This window comes from Anomaloglossus baeobatrachus, chromosome 9 (genome assembly GCF_048569485.1).
Source record: "Anomaloglossus baeobatrachus isolate aAnoBae1 chromosome 9, aAnoBae1.hap1, whole genome shotgun sequence".
NCBI lineage: Eukaryota > Metazoa > Chordata > Amphibia > Anura > Aromobatidae > Anomaloglossus > Anomaloglossus baeobatrachus.
Window position 1 is genome coordinate 23,673,042 of NC_134361.1, and position 15,662 is coordinate 23,688,703.

General features: G+C 54.2%; 1 protein-coding gene across 1 annotated transcript in view; it reads left to right on the forward strand.

Annotated features, from left to right (window-relative positions):
* Positions 1-1,502: 1,502 nt before the first annotated feature.
* Positions 1,503-15,662, forward strand: part of LOC142250322 (N-acetyllactosaminide alpha-1,3-galactosyltransferase-like) — a 31,490-nt gene continuing 17,330 nt past the window's right edge. The window contains exon 1 of the mRNA XM_075322465.1: positions 1,503-1,663. Coding sequence (XP_075178580.1) covers positions 1,661-1,663 — 3 coding nt within the window. The 5' untranslated portion in view covers positions 1,503-1,660. The remainder of the gene's footprint in view (positions 1,664-15,662) is intronic.

Genomic DNA, 15,662 nt, shown 5'->3' on the forward strand with positions numbered 1-15,662 from the left:
CCCATCATTAGATGTTTCTTGTGTGGCACCTTGGTAATGAGACACCGTTTTATAGGCCAATAGTTCAACCAGATGATATTATTTTCGCTAAGTGGCAGAATTGCTTTCTAGTAAGTGATAGATTTCAGCTGGTGTCAGGACTTTTTGCAACTCTCTTTCTTATGTTCAATACTCTTTCCCCTTGCCATCTCTAATTATCACACAAAATTTATGGACATCTCTGGTTTGATTTTTTTTGCCTAAAGCCTGCTTTACACATTGCAATTTCGCATACAATATGATATGCGATTTGCAACGCCCCCATCGTATGTGCGGCACGTTCAATTTGTTGTGGCACGCACAAACCATTAACCCCTGTCACACGTACTTACCCGTCGATATGACCTCGATGTGGGCGGCGAACATCCACTTCCTGGAGTGGGAGGGACGTCCGGCGTCACATCGACGTCACGTGGCAGCCGGCCAATAGAAGCAGAGGGGCGGAGATGAGCGGAACGTAAACATCCCGCCCACCTCCTTCCTTCCGCATTGCCGGCGGGAGCCGCGGACGGAGGTAGGCTGTCGTTCAACGTTCCCGGGGTGTCACACACTGCGATGTGTGCTGCCTCGGGAACATTGCACAACCGCACGTTCAATCTTTGATGAATGAACGACGTGCATGCGATGAACGGATTTTCGTTCAATCGCAATTGCACGGAGGTTTTACACGTTACAATCATACTTACGATGCCGGATGTGCGTCACTTACGACGTGACCCCGCCGACACTTCGTAAGATTTATTGTAGCATGTAAAGCGGCCTTAAGTGGATTGGATTGGTTGTTACTGACATTTGGTGATAATTTCATGTCAATAGCACCTACACAAATATATTTACTTAGAAAAATTATGACGTGTTCAATACTTATTTCACGTGCTGTATATGCACCAAAAGTCAAACTAGGTCTTTATCTGTAGGGGACACAGAACAAAAACATAGAATAAGGATGCAATTTCAAGGCCACACAATAAAATCGAAGATAGGACAGCTCTTCTTGTGGCCAAACATTTTTGTAGCCCTGATCGCAGCATCATGGACATAAGAAAATTCATTCTTAAGGGGAACTTCAAGTTCCGAAGAGACGGAGGGGTCTGGGATAAAAACTTGAGCAGGAATGAACATGTCTTACAGATTTATGTCTTTCTACATCAATTATGGAATGTGCTCCTCAGAACATCGGGAGACTTTACCACTCCGACCAGACCTCAGTCATTTACATTGACACTCCTTATCTAACATCTGCTCCATTAATTATTGCCACGACTGTTTCTCCCATTCCCATATTGTCCTGTTGGGTATATACAGGTGACTATTCCGATATTGTGATATACCAGACGCCTGATGAAGAGTCGGAAGAGTTTTGTAAAGTGCTATCAGCTTTTCAGTAAAAGATGTCAACAAGGGAGGACTCTCGACTCGGATTATTTTTCGATGGATTGGCTTACACGAGATATTTTTCATGTTAGACACCTGAAATGTAGAAGAACCCATTGGCTTAGTTTAAGGAAGGTTCAGATTGCCTTAGGCATGCGATGAGAGACCGCACCTTCTACTCAGTCTCATATCTCCGACGCTTTGAAGCAGAACTGCGAGCCAGCATGTCAACACCGGGACTGAGATCATGGTGAGTGTTCGATATAGTATTTGATATTCTGCTTCTTTCTTCAGCCCTGGATCCCCCATTCTGTTTTGCGTAGTATTTTTTTTTTTAACAACTTCTCTAGTGTTTATTAGGACTTTTTCTTATTTTCTTTCATAAGAGTCTGTATATTGCAATGGAGGAGGTACTTGAGATAGGCTCCAAGCCAGACACTGTAATTACTCCTTCACATGCCTGTCCGTAAAAGCTAAAAACTATTTCAGTTGCCATAAAAATAAGTTAAGAAGTCCATTTTTTTTTCTTTTTTTGGGGAGGAAGAACGGAGAAACAAATTATAATCATATGAAGGGTTAACAAACTTCTTGACAACAGCTTTGAAAACTTTCCGAGGTGCCGTTAAAAAAAAAAAAAAAAAAATAAAGAAAAATGGCATCACTTTTTGTGGATTTTCCACAAAACTAAATAGTTCCCTAAATATAATTTTTGTACATTTTCTTAAAAAAAAATTGCTGCAAAACTTTTTTTTTTAACATCTTAATCAAAATAAAAAGACGTCTGAAAAATAATGAAGATGTAAAGAAGATAAAGTGTAAATGTTATTTATTAATTAGCTCGGCTCGTGTGGATTAAGGGAATAAATATTCAAAGTGTAAAATGTGATAAGTTTTTAAAGTTTAATTTTGCCCACAATCCACATCCGGAGGGGCTACGGGTAGCTGCAACTATTATCCGAATAAAATCCATATTTCCAGACCTTTCCTCCCCCAACACCCTCTATATTTTAGGCAGCCCTCGCAATTATTATTATTATTATTTATTATTATAGCGCCATTTATTCCATGGCGCTTTACAAGTGAAAGTGGGTATACGTACAACAATCTTGTTGTACCAAGCTCCCTGTCCTCTCCAATAATAGGAACATGTCCCCAAAGCTAAAAAAAAAAAAATAGCGCTGAGTGAGAACACAAAAAAAGTATATTTTTATGGACTTTCCTGGAATTTTTGGATTTCTGGCAAGACAGGTTCCACATATAAAGATATATGGGCAGATTGTGTTCATGGTGCCATCTTGCACCCCTCCTGTACTACTAAGGCTATGTGCCCACGCTGCGTAAAATGCGCGGATTTTGCCGCGGATTTCTCGCGGAAATGCCGCGGATTTTTCAGAAATCTGCAGCACAGCTACTCCCCAGCCATTTCTATGGCATTTGGGAAATTCTATGCCCACTCTGCGGATTTTTCCGCAGCGGAAATCATGCGGATTTCCGTGCGGAAAAATCTGCAGCATGTCAATTATTGTTGCGGATTTACCTGCGGATTTTGCCTATTCAATTGAATGTAAAAAAATAGCAAAATCCGCTACGAAATCCGCGACAAATGCGCAACAAATCCGCACAAAATCAGCACCTATGAAAAGGTGCGGATAGGGGGAATGCTGCGGATTTAGCTGCACAAAAATCCGCAGATACAGAGTCCCATGGGCACATAGCTTAAGAATTAAGCAGGTTGGTTCCTTCCCTGTGGTTGATGACATCCAAGTACGATCCTATAGCCTTTTATACTGAGCTGAAGACCACCCCAGCCGTCTAGATTCCCCATTGACTTGCATTAGGTTCATTATTCATGACGAATAACGGAATAGTACTAAGTATTCACTACAAATAATACAAACCCGAATATTTTACTATTCACTCATCACTAGTAATTATCCATTTGAAGCAAAAAAAAAAACCGCTACCCTTTACTAATGTAAGAAAAGCAGATGGAAATTTAAGGGATCCGTTTCCCATAGAGTTCAATGTTTAAAAATAAATAAATAAATGCAGCTGATATCTGTTTTTTATTTAACAAGATAAATAGATGCTTTTTGCACCATTTTCTTTGTCCTGCTAAGACAACTGATTGCTGATGGATTCGTTTCACATGGATGATTACTGGAGGTGGGAACTCAGATTTGTTGTGATCTTTTTGTTCATTTGACCTGTTGATATTTTTCACTAATAGGCTATGTGCCCATAGTGCTTTTTTTCCAACACAAATAAAAGCATGTCTTGGCAGGGTAGCTTTTTTGTGCTTCTTTTCATGCTTTTTTGTGCTCTTTTTCATGCTTTCATGCTTTTTTTCATGCTTTTTGTGTTTCTTTTCATGTTTTCATGCTTTTTTGTGCTTCTTTTCACGCTTTCATGCTTTTTTGTGCTTCTTTTCATGCTTTCATGCTTTTTTTGTGCTTCTTTTCATGCTTTTTTTCATTCATGCTTCTTTTCATGCTTTTTTCATGCTTTTCATTCATACTTCTTTTCATGCTTTCATGCTTTTTTCATGCTTCCTTTCATGCTTTCATGCTTTTTTCATGCTTACTTTCATGCTTTTTTCATGCTTCTTTTCATTCATACTTCTTTTCATACTTTCATGCTTTTTTCATGCTTTCATGCTTTTTTTATGCTTACTTTTATGCTTTTTTTCATGCTTCTTTTCATACTTCTTTTCATGCTTTCATGCTTTTTTCATGCTTCTTTTCATGCTTTTTTTTCATGCTTCTTTTCATACTTCTTTTCATGCTTTCATGTTTTTTATCATGCTTCTGACGAGCCCATGGGGTTAGAGGTTACCCATTACCAGGCCAAAGTTCTTCTCCTGAGGCTCCGTGGTGACCTCGCCCGGTTCCATGACCCCGGCAGTGTCAATAAAAGGCTGGGGATGATGAGAGTAGTTGTTCATGACTCCACCTGTGGTGCACGGCCAGCATGAGCCGCCGCTGCAGGTGCTTCTCTCTTCTGGGGCGGATGGTGATGCAGCTTGGGTGTTTGAGCTCTCCACAGGTAGAGCTAGGCCCCAGGGAGGACGATGGCGGTAGTAGTTCCCTATGGCAGAGGGGCGCAATGGTGAGGGTGCCGACAATGATGGAACGACACGGAGGATGCAGTTCAAGTTGTCTTTATTCACTGAAGTCACTCTGCCCTTGGTGTGCTGCGTCCCGCTGAGATGGGCCTCAGTGGATCCCGGATACCTCAGAGGTCGAGGCTGGTGTTTCCTTCTACATGTCTCCTTTCGATGGTTTCCCTCCAACCCAGCTCCTGGGCCGTGGAACGGGTGATGGGTGCCTTCTGCACTCCCTGCGAGCCCTGGTATCCCCCTTCTTCCTAAGAACCTGGGTCGAGCTCCCAGCTCCAGACCACGGGCCCCGAGCTATCCGTGTCCTTTCTTGCTGCGCCTCCCGGATTCATGAACTAGTGGGCAAGAGGTCCGATACCTCATGATGGCCACCCCAGCACCTACCCTAGCCCGGTCCCAGTGGAAGAGCTCCCGTGTTATGTGTGCAGGGCTGTATTTTGCCTTCGTGCTGCCCTAGGCACTTTAAGTGGTCGCGCCCCTTAGTGACAACGTAACACTGAGTTTTCGCACACGACATCTGTTTAAGGCAGATCTACTCTGTAAAACACTTGAAAAAGTATCAATGAGAAAAGAAGGGCACTAACCCCCCCCCAATGGGGATCACCACGGGCACATCAAAACATAGCATGAGTATAAAATATTACCACCATACCATCCCCACTTATATACTGTGACTGTCACACTGCCCCTAATAAACTACACACTGCCCTCCCTCATAAATTATACCCACCACACCTTCCTCAATTATGAAATATGATCTGCAGATTGACCTCACATCATGCTGCCCACTTCTCACAGTGTCCCATGCATGCTGCCCCCTCTTCACAATGTCCCATGCATGCTGCCCCCTCCTCACAATGTCCCATGCATGCTGCCCCCTCCTCACAGTGTCCCATGCATGCTGCCCCCTCCTCACAATGTCCCATGCATGCTGCCCCCTCCTCACAATGTCCCATGCATTCTGCCCCCTCCTCCCAATGTCCCATGCATGCTGCCTCCTCCTCACAGTGTCCCATGCATGCTGCCCCCTCCTCACAATGTCCCATGCATTCTGCCCCCTCCTCCCAATGTCCCATGCATGCTGCCCCCTCCTCCCAATGTCCCATGCATGCTGCCCCCTCCTCACAGTGTCCCATGCATGCTGCTCCCTCCTCACAATGTCCCATGCATGCTGCCCCCTCCTCACAGTGTCCCATGCATGCTGCTCCCTCCTCACAATGTCCCATGCATGTTGCCCCTCCTCCCAATGTCCCATGCATGCTGCTCCCTCCTCACAGTTTCCCATGCATGCTGCCCCCTCCTCACAATGTCCCATGCATGCTGCCCCCTCCTCACAATGTCCCATGCGTGCTGCCCCCTCCTCACAATGTCCCATGCGTGCTGCCCCCTCCTCACAATGTCCCATGCATGCTGCCCCCTCCTCACAATGTCCCATGCATGCTTCCCCCTCCTCACAATGTCCCATGCATGCTTCCACGTCCTCACAATGTCCCATGCATGCTGCCCCCTCCTCACAATGTCCCATGCATGCTGCTCCCTGCTCACCGTTTCCCATGCATGCTGTTCCCTTCTCACAATGTCCCATGCATGCTGCTCCCTCCTCACAGTTTCGCATGCATGCTGTTCCCTTCTCACAATGTCCCATGCATGCTGCCCCTCTCCATGAGCTCCTAATCCTGCCTTCCTCCTTTTCATAATGACACCTCCATGCTGCCACATTCATCATACTAAGACCACCACACTAACGCTTATGCTGAGACACCCCTCCCACACACACACACACACACACACACACACTACCCCACTCTTGATATTGACTCCCATACATTGCTCCACTCCATACTGAGCCCACACATGCTGCCCCTTCTCCATAATGAGCTCCCAATGCTGCCCCCCTCTCATCCTGAGTCCTTACACTCCCCCCCAATCGATTTTGTCATTGCACTACCCCTCAACCCTTGTCCTCTGTCTCTAGGATTGGCCCCTCTCTCCCATTCCCACAGCAGCAGCCGCTCTCCCCCGCCTTCACCAGCAGCCTCTCCCCCAGCATCAGCCTCTCTCCCCCAAGCCCCCCCAGCATCAACCTCTCTCCCCCAGCGTCCCCCAGCTTCAGACTCTCTCCCCCCAGCCTCCACCAGCTTCAGTCTCTCTCCCCCCAGCCCCCCCAGCATCAACCTCTCTCCCCCAGCTTCCCCCAGCATCAGCCTCTCTCCCCCCAGCCCCCCCAGCATCAACCTCTCTCCCCCCAGCGTCCCCCAGCATCAGCCTCTCTCCCCCAGATTCCCCCAGCATCAGCCTCTCTCCCCCAGCTTCCCCCAGCATCAGCCTCTCTCCCCCAGCTTCCCCCAGCATCAACCTCTCTGCTCCCAGCATCAGCCTCTCTGCCCCCAGCATCAGCCTCTCTTCTCCCAGCCCCCCCAGCATCAGCCTCCACCCTCCCAGCCACCCCCCTCACAGCCTCTCCCAGTATCAGCCTCCCCCAGCATCAGCCTCTCTCCTCCCAGCCTCCCCCAGCATCAGCCTCCCCCAGCATCAGCCTCTCTTCTCCCAGCCTCCCCCAGCATCAGCCTCTCTCCTCCAAGCCTCCCCCAGCATCAGCCTCCCCCTCCCAGCTTCCCCCAGCATCAGCCTCCCCCAGCATCAGCCTCTCTCCTCCCAGCCTCCCCCAGCATCAGCCTCCCTCAGCATCAGCCTCTTTCCTCCCAGCCTCCCCCAGCATCAGCCTCTCTCCTCCCAGCCTCCCCCAGCATCAGCCTCTCTCCTCCCAGCCTCCCTCAGCATCAGCCTCTCTCCTCTCAGCCTCCCTCAGCATCAGCCTCCCTCCTCCCAGCCTCCCCCAGCATCAGCCTCCCTCCTACCAGCCTCCCCCAGCATCAGCCTCCCTCCTCCCAGCCTCCCCCAGCATCATCCTCCCCCAGCACCAGCCTCCCCCAGAATCAGCCTCTCTCCTCCCAGCCTCCCCCAGCATCAGCCTCCCTCAGCATCAGCCTCCCTCCTCCCAGCCTCCCCCAGCATCAGCCTCCCCCTCCTAGCCTCCCCCAGCATCAGCCTCTCTCAGCATCAGCCTCTCTCCTCTGAGCCTCCCGCAGCATCAGCCTCCCCCAGCATCAGCCTCCCTCAGCATCAGCCTCCCTCCTCCCAGCCTCCCCCAGCATCAGCCTCCCCCTCCTAGCCTCCCCCAGCATCAGCCTCCCTCAGCATCAGCTTCTCTCCTCCGAGCCTCCCGCAGCATCAGCCTCTCCCAGCATCAGCCTCCCTCAGCATCAGCCTCTTTCCTCCCAGCCCCCCCCAGCATCAGCCTCCCACAGCATCAGCCTCCCTCCTCCCAGCCTCCCCCAGCATTAGCCTCTCTCCTCCCAGCCTCCCCCCTCCCAGCCTCCCTCAGCATCAGCCTCCCCCAGCATCAGCCTCTCTCCTCCCAAACTCTCCCAGCATCAGCCTCCCCCAGCCTCCCCCTCTCTCCTCCCAGGCTCCCCCTCTCTCCTCCCAGCCTCCCCCTCTCTCCTCCCAGCCTCCCTCAGCATCAGCCTCCCTCCTCCCAGCCTCCCCCCTCCCAGCCTCCCCAGCATCAGCCTCCCCCAGCATCAGCCTCCCCCAGCATCAGCCTCTCTCCTCCCAGCCTCCCCCAGCATCAGCCTCCCTCAGCATCAGCCTCCCTCCTCCCAGCCTCCCCCAGCATCAGCCTTCCCCAGCATCAGCACGCCCCCTCCTAGCCTCCCCCAGCCAAGGCCTCTCTCCTCCCAGTCTCCCCCAGCATCAGCCTCCCTCAGCATCAGCCTCTCTCCTCCGAGCCTCCCGAAGCATCAGCCTCTCCCAGCATCAGCCTCCCTCAGCATCAGCCTCTCTCCTCCGAGCCTCCCGCAGCATCAGCCTCTCCCAGCATCAGCCTCCCTCAGCATCAGCCTCTTTCCTCCCAGCCTCCCCCAGCATCAGCCTCTCTCCTCCCAGCCTCCCCCAGCATCAGCCTCCTTCAGCATCAGCCTCTCTCCTCCGAGCCTCCCGAAGCATCAGCCTCTCCCAGCATCAGCCTCCCTCAGCATCAGCCTCTCTCCTCCGAGCCTCCCGCAGCATCAGCCTCTCCCAGCATCAGCCTCCCTCAGCATCAGCCTCTTTCCTCCCAGCCTCCCCCAGCATCAGCCTCCCTCAGCATCAGCCTCCCCCCTCCCAGCCTCCCTCAGCATCAGCCTCCCTCCTCCCAGCCTCCCCCAGCATCAGCCTCCCTCCTCCCAGCCTCCCCCAGCATCAGCCTCCCCCAGCACCAGCCTCTCTCCTCCCAGCCTCCCCCAGCATCAGCCTCTCTCCTCCCAAACTCTCCCAGCATCAGCCTCCCCCAGTATCAGCCTCTCTCCTCCCAGCCTCCCCCTCTCTCCTCCCAGCCTCCCCAGCATCAGCCTCCCTCAGCATCAGCCTCCCTCCTCCCAGCCTCCCCCAGCATCAGCCTCCCCCAGCATCAGCCTCCCCCAGCATCAGCCTCTCTCCTCCCAGCCTCCCCCAGCATCAGCCTCCCTCAGCATCAGCCTCCCTCCTCCTAGCCTCCCCCAGCATCAGCCTCTCTCCTCCCAGCCTCCCCCAGCATCAGCCTCCCTCAGCATCAGCCTCCCTCCTCCCAGCCTCCCCCAGCGTTAGCCTCTCCCCATCCCAGCCTTCCACAACATCAGCCTCCCCCCTCCCAGCCTCCCCCAGCATCATACTCTCTCCTCCCAGCCTCCCCCAGTATCAGCTTCTCTTCCCCCAAGTCTCCCCCAGTATCAGCCTTTCTCCTCCCACCCCATACGCAGATCTCCAGTCTGCATTAGAGACACCCCCACGCTCCTTATGAATCTTCAGCTCTGCGAGCACTTACCTGCTCCAGGGCCCGCCGTCATCTTCCTGGCTCACGTGAGTATCCTCTTCTGACACCGGCTTCCATCGTGGCGTCCTCTGCGGCGTCCTGCTGTGAGCTCTGCATGTGAAATCCACACAGCATTGAACGCAGCACAGAGGAAGGAGCTGATTGGCGTGCCTGTGACTCCGGAAGTGCAGTTCCGGGGTCAATCAGCTCTCTGAGCCCGGCCGCCGCAGTTTGTCTGCATTCGCGTCTTAATTGACGCGGATACAAATAAATAAAGGTGCGCCTCTCCCCCCTCCCCCCTCCGAAAATACAGCGGATTTAATGAATGTGTAAAAAAAAAATTTTTTTTTTTTTTACTGCTAGAAGGTGCCTTCCCCAGCATCAGCCTCTCTCCTCCCAGCCTCCCCCAGCATCAGCCTCCCTCAGCATCAGCCTCCCTCCTCCCAGCCTCCCCCAGCATCAGCCTCCCCCCTCCTAGCCTCCCCCAGCATCAGCCTCTCTCAGCATCAGCCTCTCTCCTCTGAGCCTCCCACAGCATCAGCCTCCCCCAGCATCAGCCTCCATCAGCATCAGCCTCCCTCCTCCCAGCCTCCCCCAGCATCAGCCTCCCCCTCCTAGCCTCCCCCAGCATCAGCCTCCCTCAGCATCAGCCTCTCTCCTCCGAGCCTCCCGCAGCATCAGCCTCTCCCAGCATCAGCCTCCCTCAGCATCAGCCTCTTTCCTCCCAGCCTCCCTCAGCATCAGCCTCCCTCAGCATCAGCCTCCCTCCTCCCAGCCTCCCCCAGCATCAGCCTCTCTCCTCCCAGCCTCCCCCTCCCAGCCTCCCCCAGCATCGGCCTCCCTCCTCCCAGCCTCCCCCAGCATCAGCCTCCCTCCTCCCAGCCTCCCCCAGCATCAGCCTCCCCCAGCACCAGCCTCTCTCCTCCCAGCCTCCCCCAGCATCAGCCTCTCTCCTCCCAAACTCTCCCAGCATCAGCCTCCCCCTCTCTCCTCCCAGCCTCCCCCTCTCTCCTCCCAGCCTCCCCCAGCATCAGCCTCCCTCAGCATCAGCCTCTCTCCTCCCAGCCTCCCCCAGCATCAGCCTCCCTCAGCATCAGCCTCCCTCCTCCCAGCCTCCCCCAGCATCAGCCTCCCCCAGCATCAGCCTCCCCCCAGCATCAGCCTCTCTCCTCCCAAACTCTCCCAGCATCAGCCTCCCCCTCTCTCCTCCCAGCCTCCCCCTCTCTCCTCCCAGCCTCCCCCAGCATCAGCCTCCCTCAGCATCAGCCTCTCTCCTCCCAGCCTCCCCCAGCATCAGCCTCCCTCAGCATCAGCCTCCCTCCTCCCAGCCTCCCCCAGCATCAGCCTCCCCCAGCATCAGCCTCCCCCAGCATCAGCCTCCCCCAGCATCAGCCTCTCTCCTCCCAGCCTCCCCCAGCATCAGCCTCCCTCAGCATCAGCCTCCCTCCTCCCAGCCTCCCCCAGCATCAGCCTTCCTCAGCATCAGCACCCCCCCTCCTAGCCTCCCCCAGCATCAGCCTCTCTCCTCCCAGTCTCCCCCAGCATCAGCCTCCCTCAGCATCAGCCTCCCTCCTCCGAGCCTCCCGAAGCATCAGCCTCTCTCAGCATCAGCCTCCCTCAGCATCAGCCTCTTTCCTCCCAGCCTCCCCCAGCATCAGCCTCTCTCCTCCCAGCCTCCCCCAGCATCAGCCTCCCTCAGCATTAGCCTCTCTCCTCCGAGCCTCCCGAAGCATCAGCCTCTCCCAGCATCAGCCTCCCTCAGCATCAGCCTCTCTCCTCCGAGCCTCCCGCAGCATCAGCCTCTCGCAGCATCAGCCTCCCTCAGCATCAGCCTCTTTCCTCCCAGCCTCCCCCAGCATCAGCCTCCCTCAGCATCAGCCTCCCCCCTCCCAGCCTCCCTCAGCATCAGCCTCCCTCCTCCCAGCCTCCCCCAGCATCAGCCTCCCTCCTCCAAGCCTCTCTCCTCCCAGCCTCCCCCAGCATCAGCCTCTCTTCTCCCAAACTCTCCCAGCATCAGCCTCCCCCAGTATCAGCCTCTCTCCTCCCAGCCTCCCCCTCTCTCCTCCCAGCCTCCCCCAGCATCAGCCTCCCTCAGCATCAGCCTCTCTCCTCCCAGCCTCCCCCAGCATCAGCCTCCCTCAGCATCAGCCTCCCTCCTCCCAGCCTCCCCCAGCATCAGCCTCCCCCAGCATCAGCCTCCCCCAGCATCAGCCTCTCTCCTCCCAGCCTCCCCCAGCATCAGCCTCCCTCAGCATCAGCCTCCCTCCTCCTAGCCTCCCCCAGCATCAGCATCTCTCCTCCCAGCCTCCCCCAGCATCAGCCTCTCTCCTCCCAGCCTCCCCCAGCATCAGCCTCCCTCCCTCAGCATCAGCCTCCCTCCTCCCAGCCTCCCCCAGCGTTAGCCTCCCCCCATCCCAGCCTTCCGCAACATCAGCCCCCCCCCTCCCAGCCTCCCCCAGCATCATACTCTCTCCTCCCAGCCTCCCCCAGTATCAGCTTCTCTTCCCCCAAGTCTCCCCCAGTATCAGCCTTTCTCCTCCCACCCCATACGCAGATCTCCAGTCTGCATTAGAGACACCCCCACGCTCCTTATGAATCTTCAGCTCTGCGAGCACTTACCTGCTCCAGGGCCCGCCGTCATCTTCCTGGCTCACGTGAGTATCCTCTTCTGACACCGGCTTCCATCGCGGCGTCCTCTGCGGCGTCCTGCTGTGAGCTCTGCATGTGAAATCCACACAGCATTGGACGCAGCACAGAGGAAGGAGCTGATTGGCGCGCCTGTGACTCCGGAAGTGCAGTACCGGGGTCAATCAGCTCTCTGTGCCCGGCCGCCGCAGTTTGTCTGCATTCGCGTCTTAATTGACGCGGATACAAATAAATAAAGGTGCGCCTCTCCCCCCTCCCCCCTCCAAAAATACAGCGGATTTAATGAATGTGTAAAAAAAAAAATTTTTTTTTTTACTGCTAGAAGGTGCCGCCCCTGCATCCTGCCGCCCTAGGCACGGGACCACGGGTGCCTAATGCTAAATACGGCCCTGTGTGTTGGATTAGTGTTTTGGTGGTGGTTACCGGTGACAAGCTCCTCCGTATCCGAGATGAGCACCGCACCTCTGGTGAGGTGCAGTACCTTGTGGCGCCAGAAGCCTCAGGGGCGCCACACCCACCCACAGTGAATCACAGCACGTTCGCGGGCTGTAAAATAAGGAAATATGGTGGAAACTGCAGAATTTTTTGATATGCATAATAACAACATTTCATCCCTTTATGGGAGGCAGGATCTCTTGAATATTACAAACATACGTTTCACATTTGTCATATAAAACCTGTTGACACTGCAAATGTAATAAACATCGATACTAAGCATTTTACATAGGGCAATAAACATTTCCTTCGATATAAAACATTCACTTGCAATAAACTTTCTCATTTGACATAAAATTTTCCTTTCCTTAAGTGCAACAGACTAGCAGCAACAATATGGGGGATCTGTCCTGAACCCCCAACGTAGGCTCTGGGTGTGCTCAGAGCATTCCAAACTCTGCTTCTCCTCTTCAGTACACTGACAGGTTTTTGGGTCCTATTAATTCTGGTAGGGTGCACAACAGGTGCAAATTATTTACAAAGCAAGTCCTGGCCATACCAAGTCCAATGGCCCAGCTGTCCATTTCAAAACTTCCAGAACTATCATACAGGGCCCAGGAGGTCCAAAGTCTTTAGATCCACTATAGCTTACCGGGTTGGCATGTAAGCGATGGACACCCTGGTCTGGGTCTCCTTGTCGCAAGAGCCCCTGGTGCCATGGCCCGTGTCCATCTTGCTGTCAGAGTCCATGTCCATGTTATCATGCACCTAGTCCACCTGCACATCCAGGGCATAATATCCCTTCTCACCTTTTTAACGGGTGTAGGTGACATGATCGCCCAGGTACAGGTCGAAATCCGGGTGTCCTCTGCTGAGGTGGGACTCCACATCTCTCCGGGAAACAAATACGTCTCTTGTCATCCTGGATTCGCTGATGAATCTGTGCCGCCCCCGTGCCAGCAGCCGCCGCTGCTCGGATCCGGACCTTGTAAGGGGGTGGCTCGAGGGTCTCCGGACCCGGGGGTCTCGCGGACACACCGAATAAAAGGGGGGACGTAGATGTACGGGCTAGGCCGTATTAACTTCGTGACGCCACCCACGGTGTGTGGTGAGGTGGGACACCACCGCTGCTGTTATGGGATACCCGGGGAAGATGAGGTGGCAGCTGGATGTTAACCCCTCCGTGGGTAGGGATGGTTGCCTCAGGGCCCAGTGTCTTCGTGCAGGGTATGGCGATGGCAAGGGCCGGCGCACCTGAGCAAGCAGGGGGATGTTTGGTTACTCACAGTAAATGAATCACACGAGTCTTTCGGTAAACCAAAGGTGCTGGTGGCCCGCCGCAGCCACCCAGGCTGGTGGTCGCTGTCCTTTTCCTCTGGACTGACTTTGTGTAAGGTGGACTTCCTAGTCTGAAACTAAGGAGTCCGGTCCCGGCTGGATGTGGCCTAAGGAGCCGTGCCCGCAGACGCTGGCCCGTGGGATCTATGGGCCTTAACGGTGACCTCCTATCCTTATCGGTGGGCTGTTGTCTTCTATGAGGGACTTTGGGTGGGACAGGACCTCTAGTCCTTACCTCAATCGGTTAATTAACCAGGCCGCTGGTTCCCGTTCCTGGCTTCAGGGTCCGAGTACCCCCCTTTGTGCTCCGGTTTCCGGGTCGGTTCCTCGTGTCAGTACTGGCGGGCTCCAACCCTGTCCCGGTCCACCTCGGTGCTGCCGAGCCGTCTTCCCATCTCCTGCTGACCACCATCTGCTGCCTAGCCAAAGGCACCAGGGCTACAACCCTGGCACCGTTCAACTTGAACCTCCTCTGCTGGAGCTACACCTAGCTCCAGCCCACACTCCTCTCAACTTGAACTACTCAACTTCACTACTTGTTTTCCCGCCCCAGGCTGTCTAGACCCCTGGGTTGGCGTGTCCAACCACCTGGTCGAGCCCACTAGTGTGTCTGTCTTTCTCTAAGGGGGGGTGACTAGGGTTTCAGGTCGGCTGTTTGTTTCCTAAGTGAGGGAAGGGTGTTATGCAGGGGCCTATCTGTGACTACCTGGTTTTGCCAGGGCATCACAAATCCCCACCCCCACTCCAGGTCAAAACGGACCACTACACCGTGCCGCAGCGGTCCCCGGGCTGAGGGTCTCTCTTTACGGCACCGCTGTTTGGTGGCCAGGTTCCGGACCTCTAGGACCTCTTGCTGTGCCCGGCGTTCCTCCTGTTTGGCGAGCAGCTTCCTAAGTTGTTGCTCGCAGGCCACTGCATTCGAGCCCGCTGTGATGGTGGGCTCCAAGGGGAATTGCAAGTCCTTTTCTTTGGTGACCATAGCATCCCAGGCCACACTTGATCTGCCGCGACCAGGTACCAAGGTCGAAGGTGCTGGTAGCGTTCCCGCCAGCAGGATCTCAGGTGTTGGCGGGAACGCTACCAGCACCTCCGGGCCATGGACTCCACTGACAGATCAGGACCTAGTGATGCCAATTCAAATGTACAAATCCTGTTTAACTAAGTCCATTCGAAACAGAGGCGTCTGTCCCAGCTGAGGCAGGCAATTAATCTGAGGGCTACCCAGACGCAGGATTTGTGCACCTCAATGTCCACCTTGTCCCGTGCCTATGCCATGTCAGGTCACCCTCCCTCTGGACTAGCTGCCTCACCTGGGGAACCGCTGAAGGCTTCAGTATCTGGTGGCAATGCTAAGCTATAGCTGCCACTTCCTTCCCATTTCGATGGAGATCCCAAGGAGAGTAGCTGCCTTATTAACCAGTGTTTAATCCATTTCACTCTCCATGTTCATCTATTTCCTTCTTACCAAACTAAGGTTGCATTTGTGGTAGGCTACTTTCACACATCCGGTTTGAGCCCTGCGGCTCAATCCGGCTGTGAAAACTATGCAACGGATGCGGTGAAAACACCGCATCCTTTGCATACGTTTTTACATGCGGCCGGTCCGGTTTTTTCCGGTTGCGGCATGCTACTGAGCATGCGCAGTGGAAAATACCGCATCCGGCGACCGGATGCGGTTTTTTCCGCATCGCGCCGCATCCGGCCTCCATAGGGATGCATTGAAAAATGCGCCGCAGCGGCCGGATGCGGCGCGATGCGGTGTTTTTTGCCGGAGCAAAAAACGTTGCAGGGTACGTTCGATCTGGCCGCCGCATCGGCTAAATCTGCCGCATGCGGCAAAAACCGGACCGAACGCAAGCCCCTACGGCACAATGCGGCACT